Here is a 17,325-nt window from a genome sequence, read left to right as displayed (position 1 = left end):
TCCCGAACATCCATCCGTGTGTGTGTTGTGCTGTGAAACAGTATGACAACTGCAGGGAAGGTAAGCACGCTGGCTTCACATGTGATTGTATTCGTTAAACAGTCACTGTATTAGATGAAAAAGGAGTTCATGAATAGTTTTGTGTTTCTTGGTCGACAGCTCTCCTATTGCTTCAAGGAGATAAAAAGGTCAAAGTTCTGGTCAGCTTATTGTGAAATTTCTGCTTGTTTGTCATGTACAGTTAAAGAAGTTACATTTGATTTCCTTGCATCCATTATTTTAACGGTTCTGCTTCCACGTGGCGCTGACAGGGTTAAGTCTCCAGACCAGCTGAAGCTGTCCGACTGTGTCGTTGCAGGTGATCCGCTGCAGAGCTGCAGTAGCATGGGAGGCGGGGAAACCGCTGGTGATGGAGGAGGTGGAGGTGGCCTGTCCTAAAGCGGGGGAGGTCCGCCTCAAGGTAACGAGGCAGGGCTGGTGGCACTCACATTTACAAAGGTTTTAAGAAGTGTATGGGATGAATAATGTTCCAGCAAACTCTCAAGTCAACAAGTCGATAAAGGCAACTCATTCTTCTAACAATGTGAAACCTACCATACCGGTATACAGTCTTCACACTGTAACCGGCACCTTGTAATGACCCACTCCTCTTTCAGCCTTATCTATTGTGAGCATTTCCTCAGTTACTGTATCTGCAGTCTGAATCTAAAGTGAACTTTGACCTCCTATGTTGCTGGAGCCTGAAAGGTGTGTGTGGCAGCTTTGGTATCAGTTTTAAAATGGATCCGCTGCCACCGCTGTGTTTCAGGTCGCGGCCACAGGGATCTGTCACACCGACTCGTACACGCTGAGCGGCTCCGACCCGGAGGGAGTGTTCCCGGTGGTTCTGGGCCACGAGGGAGCCGGCGTCGTGGAGAGTGTCGGAGACGGAGTCACCAAGTTTCAACCAGGTTTCCCGTTTCTTCTCTCACATAAAACACAGCGAGCACTTTATTAGGAACACCGTGCGGACTCTCCCTCAGTTGTTGGTGTCATGAGCAACATTTGAAGGAAATAGAGGAAGGATGGGATTTGGAACGAGTAAGCTTCCTTTTAATTCTCTGGGTGGAGCATTAGTGGCTCCGTCGATGTCCCGTATCTCCCGCTGCAGAGGATTGTGGGTCAGAACAGCCAGAGTTAGCACGCTGGCCTCCAGACCGCAAAATACAACCGGATGTAGCAGGACGTCGTGGTACTTTTGCCGTACTGCATGCCACATACTTATGTATTGGGATATCCTGAATCTGTTTCTCGCATACTACACAGTATGATAGTATTAGAACGCAGAGATAGAGTCGACAAAAGGTTGGAAAACTTCCTGTCGACGTGATCGCATCACATCGTTTCTGCAGATTTCGATTCTCGCTGCCGGTGTCCTGTTCTGGATTCAGATCAGGTAACTGAGGCAGCCGTTGAACTCACCATGTTAAAGTTTGAGGTGACGTCTCCTCTGACCTGCTGCGTGACGCTGCTGGAAGATGGTGAATGGTCAGCAACAATTCTCCAACACGCCGTGACATGAAACCCATGATTCACTTGGTATAACGGGACCAAAGTTTTCCAATCAAACATTCCTCACACTGTTACTGCATCCGGGCGTTTTCGTTTTCCTCTCCGCTGGGCCGCCACTCATGGGATGTTTTATTGCACACTCTGAGACTGTTGTGCAAATGTTGTTTGTTGGCTCAGACTGTCGAGCGGGTTGCCCACTAATCAAAAGGTTGTTTGTTTGATCCCTGGCTCCTCCTCCTCCTCCGCCGCCGAAGTGTCCGTGGGCCAGAAACTAAAGCCCGTGTTGCTCCCGTTGGCGTGCCAACGTGGGCGTGAATGTACGGCGAGCACTTTGCATGGCAGCTCAGCTCCACTAACGTGTGAATGGGAAACCCTGTAAAGAGCTTTGAGACTGCTGAGGTGATAAAAATAAATAATAAATAAATAAAGTGTTGTATGAGTGCAGAGCATTTTACCATTTGGTTTGGACAGCTTCAGATTTACTCCAACCTCAAGCAATCACGTCACCGTTAAAGGCACGAAGTTCTGATCTCTGATGTGAACATTCACTGAAGCTCCTGACTTGTATCTGCTTTGCACTAGATCTGATTGGATAATAGCATGAACCAGTACAGGTGTTCCTAGTAAAGTGCTTACGGAGTGTGATTTAAAGAGTGCCAGTTCCCATAATGCAACACTGTGCTTGTGTTTTAGGAGACACCGTCATACCTCTGTATATCCCACAGTGTGGAGAGTGCAAGTTCTGTAAGAATCCCAAAACCAACTTGTGTCAGAAGATCAGGTAAATGTACGGCGTTAAAGATCCTCCGCTCGTCAGCTAATCCATCGTACCAGCAGTTGTGTACAGTTCAGTCTGCGTCTCGTCCTCCAGGCTCACTCAGGGCAAAGGTCTGATGCCAGACGGGACGAGCCGGTTCTCCTGCAGAGGGAAGAGCCTCTTCCACTTCATGGGCTGCAGCACGTTCTCCGAGTACACGGTGGTGGCCGAGATCTCCCTGGCCAAGGTGGACCGCAGGGCCCCTCTGGACAAGGTGTGTCTGCTGGGCTGCGGCATCACCACCGGTTACGGAGCGGCTCTGAACACCGCCGAGGTCAGTGACTCTCTGAGATTCTCTGTTGAGAGCGTTGACACGGGAACGAACAAATCACCTTCACGACTAGACGTGCTCACCTGAACCGGCTCTGACCCGCAGGTGGAGGCGGGCTCGACCTGTGCCGTGTTCGGCCTCGGGGCTCTGGGCCTCGCGGCGATCATGGGCTGTAAAGCAGCCGGGGCGGCCCGGATTATTGGAATCGATCTGAACCCCGACAAGTTTAAAACCGCTCGAGAGTTCGGGGCCACGGACGTGCTGAACCCGAAGGACCACGGCGAGCCCGTCCAGGAGGTCCTGGTAGACATGACGGACGGAGGCGTGGACTACTCCTTCGAATGTGTGGGCAACGTGGCGATCATGGTGAGTCCCGGACTCCGAATCGAGCAGGGACCAGCAGTCTGTTCGGGTCACGCTGACGTCCTCATATTGTCTCCTGGTGCCAGAGAGCGGCGCTGGAGGCCTGCCACAAAGGATGGGGCACCAGCGTCATCATCGGGGTGGCAGCAGCCGGACAGGAGATCTCCACCCGACCCTTCCAGCTGGTGACCGGACGCACCTGGAAAGGAACGGCCTTCGGAGGTACCGGAGCTGATGAGGAGGATGTTTTCAGAAATGTTAACGTAGTTACTAATAACTGTGGCATTCACTACTCGCACAACAAACACCAGTTCATCCTCGAGGTTTTGGACGCTTATTAATCAGTCGACGTGATCCCTGACCGACCGACGTCCACCGCTGAAACGGTCACATCTGTAAAAAGAGACTTTTCCTCTCGAACCACCAACATGGTGACTTTAAAACAAATAAATAAATGTTGTTACAAGTCCACAACTTTTAGATGGATTACCAGTTGAGCTCTTACAACTTAAAGAACTTTTTGCAGAGTGTCATCATGGGGTCAAACTTTAAACCTGTTCAATAGCGAAAACCGCTAAATCATTCGAAATCAATTAGCACGTTAGCATACTAACAAAAAAGGGGCCAAACAACCGCAAGAAGAAACTCCAGAAAGACGCAGTGACTACAAAAGAGACAACAGAGACACGAGGAAAAGCAGACAAGACAACCACAGACACAAAAACACTGCAGACGTGCAAAAGTGACGACAAAGACACAACTGACACGAGATTCAGTTCAATTATTATTCCATTTTCACTTTTATGGATCCTCAGTTGTAAACTGTGTATTTCTTTACAAGCGTATCAGGTTCTGACATGAAAGGAGTTTGACTCGAGTGCCTTTGATCAATATCTCCCGTGGACATTTGTTCTTTGGTAGCATTTGTATAATTTCTCTGACAAGTGAAGGAAAACGAGAGATTGCCTGCGTGATGAAACTTTCCTCTTGATTTCTCGCAGGGTACAAGAGTGTGGAAAGTGTTCCCAAACTGGTGGAGCAGTACATGAGCAAGAAGCTGAAAGTGGATGAGTTTGTGACTCACACTCTGCCCTTTGAGAGGATCACGGATGGTTTTGATCTGATGCATGCTGGGAAATGGTAAGCCTCGATGTTCGACACGTTCCCGGGTTTGTTTGTGGTGTTAACGCGAGGCTCCGCCGTCCCTCTTGGGGTTTTTGTGTCTGTTTGAAAGAAAGGCGTGCGTCAGCGCTGCCCTCTGTTGAGGACAACGCGGAGATAAAGATGAATCGTGGGTCTCTGCAGTAATTTGCACCGAGAGGCCTTCACTCACATTAATAGTAGTGATCGTGTTAGGCGTGAGGTGTGAAACTAATCGGATATCTAACTTTCTCATTCCACTTTCAGCATCCGCGTCGTCCTTCAGGTGTAGACGGAGCTCGGAGAACCGTCGTCTTCCTCCGCGTTTACTCGCCTCCCTTTAATAAATAATCTTTCAATTCTCCGTTCGTGTGTATTATTTGAACAAAGCAGAGTCGGGCGGCTCTTTGATCGGCGTCTCTCCCCCAGAAAGAACACGGCGAGGAGAAGGAAAAGAAAAAACACCAATCAAAAACTAGATTATTCAGAAATGTTCAGAAATATTCTTTGATCTAGTCTGAAGGAATAATAGGGGAGGACAACCACAACTGCTGAGTGGGTCTTTTTGGGGGGGGAACAAAGTGTGAAGTTGTATAAAAGTATGCTGAAAAATACCGCAGATGAAGTCCAGATTGTTTAAATACTCCGAATATCTTTTACTTCATGTTAGATTTGTTTTCTTTTTTTAAGGGAAATGATCCGACACGTTTAAAAGATGATTTAAGTGTCATTTCCAGACTCTGGAGAGTTCCTACAACTCCATGCTGTTCCTAGTTTAGCCAATCGGGTTGCTTGTTTTTTTTCTACTCTGTATTTCTGTGGTGAAGATTTCTGGTCCAAAGACACAAATTACTAAGAAGATTGTGGCCTTTGTAGCTTAATGGGGTTAATTACCTCAACGTAGCATCGTAGTGTGAAAAATACACGTATAATTATTATCATTAATGAGCGCTGTGGCAACGAGCAAATGAGCAGCGTGCACGACGGCAGCCAGCAGGAATGTTAATCAAGTATTTTACAATTTTATTGCCTCATTTAGCAAAACTGTCACCACAAAATGTTTCAGCTCAAATTAGATTTGAGCTCTTACATCGCAAACAAAACGAAATCTCACGAACTTTGTTTAAACATCACGCAGTACGATTATAATCACCAAAACCGGTTTGAAAAAGTCGGTTTAGCATTTGTGCGATTTTGCGAAAAACTAAACGAGACAGAAATGGGCGTGGCCTAAAACCAGCAGATGCAGCTCCATGTAAGGAACGCGTGTAGATAAACCCTCAGAAGTTACCCATCTGAACATGTTGATCTTTATTATAACTAATGGTAGATATTACTGTTTTTTCTCTGAAGAAAATTTTCCGGGTTCATTATCGACCAATTAAAACGTTTCTTTTGCCCCGCCTACATTTCTAAAAATAGAAATACCCATCATCATCATCATCATCATCAGAACTAATGCAACAGGCTTCAAACGCCGTTGGTGCTTGGACTTCTAATAAAAGTCTGAATAGGCAAAGTTTTGAACGAAGTTTGTTCGTGCTGCTGCAGTCGTGAATTTACAGAAGCAAAGAAACTTTCTCCAACTTTGTGAAGTTAAATGTCGCCGGTGTAACTTTGATCTCGTGTGTTTCGATCCTCCACCGAGTTTAAAGAGGAATTAAGGAGGTCTGAACCCCGACAGTCTTTTCAGTGAAGAAGAAGCCGGTGAATTAAACCACTTCTGGGATTCAGATCACTGATCTGTTCAAGGACAAATTCAGCCACACAGAAGCTACAGAAGAGTCATTTATTACTCCGTTAGAAGAAATACAAAGATGGCAGAGAGACCGTGATCACATTAGTCCTCTGAAAATGTAGAAATACGGCTGCTCGCACCGGGAACATCCCCACATCCAAGTGAATGGTGACCGCCGAGTAAATGGGGGGAGGAGGGGGGAGGGGGGAGGAGGGGGGGGGGGGGAACACCGGTTTAAGTTTTAACTCCTAGATTCACATGTTAAGGCTCAATTTGCTACACCTGGGCTATCGGACACCGAAGGAGAAGAAGGAGAGCTCCTCGGCGTCGGTATCTGTGGAGACGCTGCGGGGCTACGACACGACTCTAACAAACCGTTAGCCACACTGGAGATACAACAACTGGGTTGGAGTGCTCGTACTGGACACCTGCACGGGTGAAGATGACGGCGACGTACTACGATCGGCGAACCAACGGGCTCTTACGGGTCTGAGGATGTCTGGATGCTAAACGTGACGCAACAGATATTTATCTTAGCTTAGCATGAAGCAGGCCGGCTAACCCCGCGGCTAACGCTCCCTATTCAACACGTTATATCGGGTTTGTTTAATCCAGACAGCTGCAGCTGTTTCTCTGTAAATTAAACAAATGAAACACCGCTGAGCTTTAGTGATAAATGGATTTGAACCATTTCCCTCCTGCTTCCTGTTTTATTATTAGTGAGGCTAAGCAAAGCTAACCAGCTGCTGCTAACGGACAGGAGAGTGGTGTTGATATTTTCAAACTACTCCTTTAAGTACGGCCAGTTTTTAAACACATAACCCTCGAAACATGAATGAACTCTGCTTCTTTTCCATCAGTACTGAAGATATCCAACATGGCTGCCAGAGATCAAACTCGAGTTAATGGAAGTTTGTACAAGTTTTGCTCGTTGGCGAGCGGCTTCGTTCGTTTCCTGGAACCTTCCTGTGTCTGAATAACGCCGCTTCTTCTCCTGCCTTGTAATTTAAATAGAGGCCGAAGGAAAAGAAGCAAAGCGTGGCGCGCTGGTTGAACTCGCTCGGAGCTCCACACAGACAACAACCAGGTGACCGGTTCAAACCAGGCCCGGTGTCCGGCCCGGTGTCCGGCCCGACCACGAAGCAAAACCAAATCTCATAAATACTTTTATATTTCCTCCGAAGGATACAGTTCACTAATAAAGCCATCACATTCAAGTACTTCCATTTAATATGAGGAACCGATATAATTCAAAGAACCAGAAGAGCTACAGTCACACTGAGCTCGAGGAGTGGTGCCTCTACGTTTGACATGTGTGTTTGTTTGTGTTTGTGTGTGTGTGTGTGTGTGTGTGTGTGTGTGTGTGTGTGTGTGGCAAAGTCCAGTCCTTGGTGCGGTCCGGTCCCGCCTACATCTCGCTCAGGAAGTGAGCGCGTCCGTTCTCCTCGGGGCGGCGGGTCAGGATCTCACAGCCGGTCTCCGTCACCAGCAGGGTGTGTTCGAACTGGGCCGAGCGCTTCCCGTCTCGGGTTACCGCCGTCCAGCCGTCGGGCCACGTCTCGTCCTGCCAGCCACCTGAGACGTGAGACATGAGACATCACACAATGAAACAGAAGTGTGGAAACCAACCTCTGGCTGACTCACTGGACACCTGCGAGCTATTCGGTGGGTTTAAATACTGATGAGACGTTTTAGAGCTCAACTGTGTCTCACACACCGTTTAACCCTCCGTGAGTCCAAAGCAGAGGGTGAAGATGAAAAAAAGGAGGTTTAAATCTTTTTACTAATTTTCTTTAAGACATCTAATTATGTGAGTTTCACTCCTAAGAAATCCAAGTATCTAGAAACCTGGTCGGACAAACTGGAGAATAAAGTGTTCCTGTACGATTCTACAACTTCTGAAGCCAAATAAATTGAGCTGAAAACATTTTACGAAGCTTATAAAACGTTGGAGATACGTGGTTATAACAGAACGGACTTCGCTCTTGTTTTACTGTCTCCGACTCTTGATATTCATTTTCTGTAATTGCAACAAGGCAGTGATGTTCTATTTCTGTTCAATGTCTCCTAAACTCACCTTCACATATCATGGGCTCGATGGTGAACACGTGGCCGGGCTTCATGACTCCGACCGCTTTGTTTTCTGTGAAGTTCAGGAGAACAGAAATCAGGCGGTTTGAACGGGCGAGCGTCTGGAGACGGGCGGGTCGGAGGCTACTCACTGGCGTAGTGTGGCACGTTGGGAGCGGTGTGGAAAAGTCTGTGGATGCCGTGGCCGCAGTAGCTTCGTACCACGGAGAAGCCGTTGGCCTGCGCGTGCTTCTGAATGATGTTCCCCAACTCTCTGTAGCGAACGCCGGGCTTCACTGAGGAGAGGCGGCCAAAGTTTACTACCCGAGCCAAACAGGAAGTTCAACACTGATAGCAACATAAAGAAAAAAAACACTGTGACTTGACAGTAAACTGAACATCTTCGGCTTTTGAACGTGTAGTCGGACTAAACAAGACATTTGTAGATGTTTTCTTGGGCAACAAATGGTAACTTTTTGTTGTTATTTCTTATAGAATACAAATAGCTGTTAGTTGAAGCCCTGTTTTTAATTATATCATATAATCTCCCCAGTCGTCATGGTGATCACACTTTTTGGTCAGTCTGTCATGTTTTTTATGATTCAATCTTGCGTCTCACCTGTGTCTCCTTGCGTCTCACCTGTGTCTCCTTGCGTCTCACCTGTGTCTCCTTGCGTCTCACCTGTGTCTCCTTGCGTCTCACCTGTGTCTCCTTGCGTCTCACCTGTGTCTCCTTGCGTGTCCTGTCGTTGTCCCTGCTGTGTTCCCTGCCCCCCACACCCACCTCACCTACCTTCAGTTCCCTGATTGGCCCCAGCTGCTGTCACTTTCCAATCACCCGTGTCAGTTTATGATCCTCCAGTTTCCAGTCAGTCAGTTTGTTGTTCCCGGTCACCTGATTCAAGTCCATTTCCCTTTGAGAATTTTAGTTTGTTAACTCCGTGAGTTCATTTGCATCTGTCGGTTAGCTTTATTTTGTTGAACCTTTTTAATCAGCTCCAGCTCGGGTTGCTGTTTGTTCTTTTGTTGACTTCATGAATCTTTTATTTTATTTCGAGCCGTGTGATTTGCATTCGGGTCCGACCACACAAACCTTCACACTTTCAGGCCTTTTTGTTCACGGTGGCTTAAAAGAAGCGAGTGCTTCTCGGATAAAAGGCTGAACCGTCAATTTAAACGAGCTCTGAGGTCTAAGTGCTCTCAGCCAATGAGAATATCAGCTGATCTACGGGCCTGGCCACTTTCATTAACGCGCCTCTTTATTCCAAAACAACCTCTGTCCTCAGAAGCCTTTATCGCTGAAACCCGACTGTCTTCTCTGAACAGATAAATATGACTCAGGATGATTTAACTGCAGCAGCGGAAAAACAAACGTCAGCATCGGGCTGAACACCAACAGACATAACGAGAGACGTGTCGGGTGCCTACCAGAGTCGATGGCTTGCATAAGGCATTCATACGTAGTCTGAACCAGCTTCTTTGCTCCTTCTTCCACCTCTCCGATAAAGAAGGTCTCGTTGAGATCGCCATGGAAACCTTTGTGGTAGACGGTGATGTCCACTGCGTGGGAAGATGGATACGTCAGCACCATTGTGTTACACGACAAACTAGATCTCATTATGTTGAGCACAGAGCTCGTAACAACGGTGGACGGCAGGTTCTCAGAAAACATGCACAACATTTACAAGGACAAATGTAGTTGTTGATGGCTTTTTTAATTGCTGATGCAACTTTCAGTGTGCAAACTGGCACTTTTCCCCCACTCAAGATTTAGAGAGCAGAGTCTGACTAGCAGAGCCCCACTGGTAAAGGTTAATGAAACAATTTGTCTTGTCGGGCCACGCAGCGAGAGATGAGTTACTGCCAAGTGCTCCATCAGACGCTCTGAGGGGAGTGGCGGATGGGAAGACATCGCCTTCACAGATATTCATAAAAAAGGCTCAAATTGGCCAAACTCCCGCTGACACCATTTTCAGGATGCTGCTACGACCATTTGTCACATGAGAGAAATCTTTTTTTCCCCCCCAAGCTTGTAAATAAAACATTTCCCTCCACCCAAACTTAGCTTAACTATTCCTGGAACTTGGTTTGACATTGAGTATGTGACTTTGTTTGAGGAGATAGGTGTTTAAAAGCTGTGTCGTTGAGTGAGCACACCGTTGAGGATGTCTCCTTCCTGCAGAGGTCTTCTGTCCGGGATGCCGTGGCAGATGACTTCATTGACAGACGTGCAGCAGGATTTGGGGAAGTTGTAGTAGTTGAGAGGGGAGGGGTAGCAGTTCCTGGCTGTGCAGGCCTGAACAGACGCAGTGTGTTGGTTATAGAAGCAGCAGCAAGGCAACAAGAGTAAAACACAAATAATAGAGATCAGTGAACCTTTTCTTTCTCCCTCACACAGCTGCTGTGTTGGATCTGATCACACTCGCCCCTCCGGGCTCAACTGTGGATCTTTTACTTATCTGATGTGGATGAGTTTTCATGTCGGGATCATAAAATATAAAATGGAGCTGAATTTGAAATGATGCTCCGCAGCCTGTTTACCGAGAAACAAGATGTAGACTCACAATGTGAACATTAACAGGTATTTTCCCCGTTGTCACCATCTTATTTTAGCATATTAATATGCTAACATTTAATAATTAGCGCTAAACACAAAATACTGCAGCTGATGGGTCATTAGTTAAGAGTTTGGACTGTTGGTGGCGCTAGACGATGTTGTCACAAATTAACCCTGACGTGGGCATGAATGTCTGTACAAAATTTCATGTCAATCCATTAAATAGTTGATGAGATATTTGACATTTGACTTAAAACCCCCAAAACGTCAGAGAAAGATCATCTGGAGACCATGAATGTTCAAAGGTTCCCTGCAGGCGTCTGTTAGGACATTAAAAAACGACTTCACCATGAAGTCTGTCCTCCTGGTTCGCACATCTTTAAGTCGTGTATTGGCTTCCAAGACCAACCATATTGTGTGTCGGCTACATGAAGGTAACAACATGCGTGTGTGTGTGTGTGTGTGTGTGTGTGTGTGTGTGTGTGTGTGTGTACACACCAGATGCACAGCGTGGTCGATTTCTTCCGTTGTGATGCCCGGCTTCACCAGCTCGGCTGCGATGTCCAGGACTTCTCGTGCCAGCTGCAAACAGCATTCGTGTCAAAACCAAACTGTAATTAAACAGAACAGCAGCCAGCAGAAGACGTCGGGTTTTTTTTTTGGTTTTTTTTACCTCGCACACGATTCTCATGCCTTCGATGTCCTCGGGACAGAGGATCTTGATCTGCGACGTCCCCTTTAGGAACTGCTCGGACTCAGACATCCCTGTGGGGAGGAAACGAGGACAGACGAGCGGCATCACTCACGCGTCAACGCTCGCTGAGGCTGATGAGCTCGTTCGGCTCGGACGCTGCAAAAAGCAGCTGCTGTCAATCCATCAATTATCAGCCTGTCACAGCTGGATTTACATTCTCCTGTCGATTTTGTTTTTCCATCACAGGCGACAGTTGAATAAATCCTCTGTTACCGAGAACACAAGGGATCGGTATCGAGTTTTAACCCCGACTCAACGCCAGAAAATACCAGTGTGGATGCTTTAAATCAAGAAAATCGTCAGGTTAATGGGCTTCTGCTAACATGAAGTTTTACCTTCTGTGTTTTCTGACTCCTGGAAGCTTTGACAGGTCAAACGGTACATAATTAGTTCAACTGATTCAGTTTTAACAGAAGCAACTTTTGAACAAGAAATGCATATCTGTGAAGAAAAAAAAAGAAAAAACAACTAATCTCTACAGCAGAAGCGGTCTACATTGGAAAAGCCTCGGCTGAAGCCTGCAGTGAGCCGTCACCACTAAAGTTTAAGTGCTGCATCCATATTTTCTCTGTCTGTGAGACACGAATGTCACTTCTGACGTACCGGAGAAGTAATGAAAGTTTAAAGGATCGTTGATGATGAAGAGTTACGACAGAAAGGCTCCACTGTTTGGTTTTGTTAGAATCATCCAGCTGTATTTGTGATGTAAAATCTTTATGTTTAGTTTTATGATATAAAAGATCCTCGACCTTCAGAGGATCACGTTTGATTTCAGTGTTGAGCTTTTATCCCTAAAATGTGACTCATACAGCCTGCAGTCGGTTCATGATGTCATCTTTTATATTCCTCGACAGAGGAAACCTTTTTCTAAGTTTATCATTTTCATGTTCAATGAAGCGTCAGCCCATGTATGTTAATGAGGTGGACAAAATACTAGGAACACGTCAATTCAATGCGGTCCACCACGACCTCAATAATTAAAGCAGAATTAACTTATTATTAACTAATAACATTAAACAGCAACGCTTATAACTGATCGCATTAGATTACACTGGTGTTCCTAATAAAGTGCTCTCAAGGAGCACACTTTGTATGTATTACATATATAGTTCTTTGATGGACATTTTTCCAGCCTAAATCCTAAAAAGCATCTGGAACTAGCTGCTCCTACAGAGACTACAGCTTCAGCATCAGAGAGGAAGTACACTAATGACACTCACACTGTCGACTCCGAGGAACAGAGCAGGACTGTCGCCGCGGGAAACAGAAACACGGGTCTCAGGTCGTCAACTTCAAACAAGACGCCGACGTTGTTGTCGGACTGAGAAGCGCACACGTACGAGTGTACGTCGAAAACATCGGCGTCATCAACAACCCGCTGATCTATAATTCATTAACTCTACCAGATGATTGCTGGAAGAACCTGAGCAGTTGCTAGGCAACACAGACATGAGACAGATTTGTGTACGAGTCATGCGCAGCCCTCCTTTTGACCCGAGGAGTCCACAGTGTGAGTGCAACAATCAATCAGACTTACTTACGCACGGGCACACCTGCTCAGAGAAGAAGCAGAGTCGGTGAGAGTCATAGTGAGCACGTTATCATGTCTTCATGACGGTGGCTTCCACTTCCTTATCGGTTAATTACAGGTAATAATCACCATTTAATATGTTATTAAACAAACAGCTTCACGTTTGGCTCGAGCTCGGCAGCACAGACACGTTGGGAAAAATCAGCCTGTAACAATTGTGCTTCGCTCCCTGAATAGGCATCACAGGAGAATGAAAGAAGACTGTAACCATGACTACCGGAGTACGGATCTATGCAGTCAGATGACAAGGATGTAGAGGTTGCCATGGTTGCACAATGAATGACTTGCCCAGAGACACAGACGTAAAAAAAAATAATAAAAAAAAGCCAGGTTGGAATTATCACTGTGGAATAATACACGAAGGAAGACAGAACGGTCATAAAAAATGTTGTTGTTTGTTTTAAACTCGGTGTGACAGCAGACCTGTCGGCAGCGCTACTTTCCTCTGCGGTGAATCTCATGACGACGGCTGACAGAGTTCAGAGAGGGATGTCACCGGGTTGTTTAACAGAGAAAAATCAAGTCCAGCTTCAAATATGAGTTTGGAAAAGAAATGTGAACCGGACAAATGTGATATTCAAAGATGTTTAAACGTTCAAATCTGAGCTGCAACCACCAACTGGAATATTTCAGTGTTTCCGTGTTCATTGTCTCGGGAGGGCGAGCCACCCCGCCGGAAAAAAACAAAATACTAACGTACTCGGAGAACTGCAGTCACGTCCAGCAACTACGATTCATTCAGCTCGCTCATTCATTTCTATCTGCAGGTGAAAGTCACGCTAACTGGTGTGTTTTATGAAGGCCGGCGGAGCCTCAGACACGCAGAGCAGGTGAACGCCACTCGAGTTGATGAGCTACTCATTATACGACTAAAAAAAAAAAGCCTGTATGTCCTGAAAGTTGTAAGGATGCTAAAGTTAGCAGCTAATGTTAGTAATGTGACCCAGAGCTGGGGAAACACTGTATTTGGTAAGAGACTAATTCAGGAAAACAAATCTAAAATGATCTGTTTTTAGCTTCTCAAAAGGTGACTCTTTCCTGGTTCCTTTTGTCCTCCATGATATTAAGCTGAACATATTTTGGTTGTGGACAAAACAAGACATTTGAAGCTGCACCTTCAGCTTTGAGAAACACGGGTCGACATTTTTTTTACCACGTTCTCGACATTTTAAATACGTTAGTTGCGGATCTTGTTAAAATACCAAAAAAGGAATTAAAGAATCCCTCAGAGACCAATTTTAATAAAGCTTAATTAAGCAATATTTTTGTAGTTATACCGAGTCAGTCACTGTAGTGAATCAACGCCAGCAGCAGGGAGCAGACATCTATGATAATGGCTCCGACGCCTACTGCTGGTTGTGAACCGGTGACTGAACAAGCAGCGGCGCTGGTCTCGGTCTCGGTCTCGGTCCGGTTGCGTTTCCAGCGTTGCGAACAGCCTGTTTGTGTTTAGTTCATTAACCGGCAGTATGAGACACGTCAGCTCATCTGTGTATTCATGCAAAAATGACAGAAAACACATGCATGACCGCTGCGGGCCTTCAACAGGTCTCAACGCACTCAGGCTTCATCACCTCCGTCCCGTTAGCAGCTCACTGGTATGTTGTTGTGACCTGATAATCTGGTCTGACATTTGTTTGTTTTTTTCACTCAGCTGATGTTTGACTGATCCGTAACTCCTCCGTGACCGGCAACGCAGCAACGCAAAGAAGAGACTTGACGATACTGTGGTCACGATGCGAGATGTTCGATCACAGCCTGTGGTTATCACATCCCACTGCACGAGTGTACCGAGATTAGAGTCTATTCCATTTATATTTTCATCTTTTATCTAAAATCATTTAGAACAGCTCAGCTTTCCAAATGTGATGATGAAGATGAAAATATATTTCCATGAAAAAAAAAGAAGAAGGAAATGAGCTGGTTACCTCTGGGATGATCAGCATAGTCAGGTCTTTGGATGTCACCGGGAACAGGCCTCAAGGGAGTCTACACCAGGCGCCCAAGAGAAAGACAGGTTATATCAGAGTTCACAAACATCAGCGCTTTACATTACACCTGAGGCAAAACGCAACATTAGTTTTCTTCCTTTAAACAAATACGCACCAACAGGTGTGAGTGTCTGGTCTTTGGTGTCTGTCCCTTCTCCATTTTTCTATTTAATGAATCATGCGTGGTAAAAAAAAGAATCAACGGTTACCAGTGGGTAGTAAGGGCGTAGCTTCCCCGTGTAGCGGTAGCCCGGCCACGGGTCTGTGTTGATGTCCTTCTCCACACAGTTCGGAGATTCATTCTGGTTCTTGTCTTCTTCTGAGAAAAAAAAACACAAAAGTCACGGCACAGAGTCTCTGAAGCATCCGTCACCTGAGTGTCAGCTCACAGTGGAGCGACATCATCTACTCTTCACTTTGGCAGCAGCTCCTAAAGGAACATATTTGTGTACTCTTAACCTACGTGGAAGTACCATGAGACTTTGGACATTTTCACACCCGAGAGTTCAGACCACGATTCGTGTTTTTGTTGCACTGAATATTTGATCCGGTTAGTTTCGATGTTGTGAGCACACAAATGAGCGTCCCTTAACATTTCTGCGAACACATTCATGCCGTTGCCACTATCTCATATCTTAACTTCACTATCACAGTTTTTCCTCTCAGAAAAATGTTTTTTTTAACGGACCAAACAATAGTTCTGTTTGGTCCGTTCGGACCGGGGTCAATGGCACCTTTCACTCTTGCGATTTGGATTTGAACCAAACTGAAGAGTCCAAAGGTCCAGACCGAACGAGGCAGACGTGAAAGCAGCCTTTATCTATATAACGTGAGAGAGCACGACAACAATAAATCAGGACTGACAGTGATCGGTCACACCTACTTGCTTTTTTGTGCAGCAACTTATGAGATGCCCAGCTTCCTTTGAAACATTCCTGGAAAGGAAAAGTATTATTATTACTTTTACAGTGCAAATTGTGCTCCAACGTACATTTCACTACTCTGTAACAACAACATGAATGGGCACTTAATTGGCACTAATACGTAACTCGATCAAACAGCAACAAACAATTATTTTCATTTGTGGTTAATCTGATACAAAAAAAAAAAAAATAGATTTTCACTTCATACATAAAACGTAATTGCTGGATTAACCATGTTTTTACAGCCCTGGCTTGAATTGACACGTTGAACATTGGTCAGATAAGCCTAATTCAACCCTAATAAGGATCTGTCTACCATTTATAGTTCATTTCAGTGGACAGTTCACAGCAGAGAGGGACAGGAGATCGTGGAGAGCCGGGTCAGGTTCCACAGCCAAAACTGCAACCACAGCAAAAACCTCGAAGGTCAAATGCCACGGGAGCACTCGTCTCCCAGAGCCACCGTACTGGGACACATGGGACTGGAAACTGTCACCATCCTGACTTCTTTTTTTATAAATCCTTTAACTTTAAAGTGCTTTGCTTTACATCTACTTGAAACAGGACCCAAATGCAGAGAGGCACTTGTCTAGTTTTGCCAATGTACTGTCTGCAGATCAGTACCCACACACTTCCTCAATGCAGCTGATATGACTTGTTAAATCCCCCACTAGAGATCTCGGGACACTAAAGACAACCCTCTCTGTAGTAAAAGTCGTTACACTGATCAAACAAAGTCCCGATCAGCTTATCATCTGTAAGTGGAGCAGGGCACGTGTCGTGCACGGCAAAAGTGTGAGAGTTGTACGGATGAACTCTTGAAATCTTTAAATTGACGGATTAGTGAGTGGGGTTTGGTCTGGTGGGAAGTAACAGCACCAGGATGAGGGTCAACCAAGTGATGTGTCGCTCCGAGGCACTTTATAACGCGAGGAACCGGTCTGTTGCGTTACTCGATCACATGGTTCCGATACCACCACGTCGTTTTGTCCAGTTTGAGCTCGACAGCGGAAGAACTTCTTGTTTGGACCCGGGAGGTGATATCACTTCGGCTAAGCAGCCGACGGTTAGCCGGCTCCTCCGGCCTGCTGCTGCTGCAGAGATAACACCGGTTACGAGCACCGACTGCGTGATTTATCCTCAGCGGTCCGTTATACGAACACGCAACTAAAACACGTCAGTTAACGTGTGACCGAAAAAACCCGTTACGACCAGTTGACCGAGCACCTAACGGACACATGTCTACCTAGCTAGACAGTCAAGTTAGCAGCCTCGTGATAAAGACAAGAGGGCCCCGGGCTGTGCGGCTCCACCGGACACGACGGGCCGGACAGGGCCGAGTAAAGCAGCAGTACCTGGGAACAGAAATAGGAGCCTTGAATACCGAGCTTGATACATGTGGGACACTGAAGTTTGGCGTCCTTGCAGCAGCCCTCCGTCTCACACTGCCTTCCAGCCTCGGTGCTCGCCATGCCTTCGTCTGCAGGAGGGGTGGAGCCGGCGCCCAGCAGCCAGCCGGCGGCTTCACACAGCGCATGCGCGCAGCTGCGGCCGTCACG

At 46.3% G+C, this 17,325-nt stretch overlaps 2 protein-coding genes across 2 annotated transcripts; one reads left to right on the top strand and one right to left on the bottom strand.

The window, feature by feature from the left end:
* Positions 1 to 4,487, top strand: LOC138212588 (alcohol dehydrogenase class-3 chain L). Its single transcript, XM_069173037.1, has 9 exons — positions 1 to 60; positions 359 to 460; positions 809 to 950; positions 2,245 to 2,332; positions 2,423 to 2,642; positions 2,745 to 3,005; positions 3,089 to 3,224; positions 4,004 to 4,142; positions 4,410 to 4,487. The coding sequence occupies exons 1-9, from the start codon at positions 43 to 45 to the stop codon at positions 4,432 to 4,434; spliced, it is 1,131 nt and encodes a 376-aa protein (XP_069029138.1). The 5' UTR covers positions 1 to 42; the 3' UTR covers positions 4,435 to 4,487.
* Positions 4,488 to 5,917: 1,430 nt separating this feature from the next.
* On the bottom strand, positions 5,918 to 17,287 carry metap1 (methionyl aminopeptidase 1). The gene is made up of 11 exons (XM_069173036.1): positions 17,122 to 17,287; positions 15,727 to 15,778; positions 15,053 to 15,162; positions 14,781 to 14,841; positions 11,181 to 11,272; positions 11,006 to 11,089; positions 10,108 to 10,246; positions 9,379 to 9,510; positions 8,103 to 8,246; positions 7,958 to 8,023; positions 5,918 to 7,455 (listed from the first exon to the last, which is right to left on the bottom strand). The coding sequence occupies exons 1-11, from the start codon at positions 17,236 to 17,238 to the stop codon at positions 7,289 to 7,291; spliced, it is 1,164 nt and encodes a 387-aa protein (XP_069029137.1). The 5' UTR covers positions 17,239 to 17,287; the 3' UTR covers positions 5,918 to 7,288.
* Positions 17,288 to 17,325: the final 38 nt, after the last annotated feature.

The sequence above is a fragment of the Embiotoca jacksoni genome, unplaced genomic scaffold (genome assembly GCF_022577435.1).
Source record: "Embiotoca jacksoni isolate LCO1_2020_lvr unplaced genomic scaffold, fEmbJac1.0.p SCAF_57, whole genome shotgun sequence".
Classification (NCBI taxonomy): domain Eukaryota; kingdom Metazoa; phylum Chordata; class Actinopteri; family Embiotocidae; genus Embiotoca; species Embiotoca jacksoni.
This window is presented reverse-complemented; position numbering and strand designations above follow the sequence as displayed.

Excerpts from the sequence above, each read along its gene's own strand:
- LOC138212588 (XM_069173037.1), top strand. Across the intron at positions 3,006-3,088 it reads TGGGCAACGTGGCGATCATG|AGAGCGGCGCTGGAGGCCTG; the intron begins GTGAGTCCCGGA and ends TCCTGGTGCCAG. Across the intron at positions 3,225-4,003 it reads GAAAGGAACGGCCTTCGGAG|GGTACAAGAGTGTGGAAAGT; the intron begins GTACCGGAGCTG and ends GATTTCTCGCAG.
- metap1 (XM_069173036.1), bottom strand. The coding sequence starts at position 17,238 with ATGGCGAGCACCGAGGCTGGAAGGCAGTGTGAGACGGAGGGCTGCTGC. Across the intron at positions 10,247-11,005 it reads TCGACCACGCTGTGCATCTG|GCCTGCACAGCCAGGAACTG; the intron begins GTGTGTACACAC and ends GCGTCTGTTCAG. Across the intron at positions 7,456-7,957 it reads CGAGCCCATGATATGTGAAG|GTGGCTGGCAGGACGAGACG; the intron begins GTGAGTTTAGGA and ends CTCACGTCTCAG.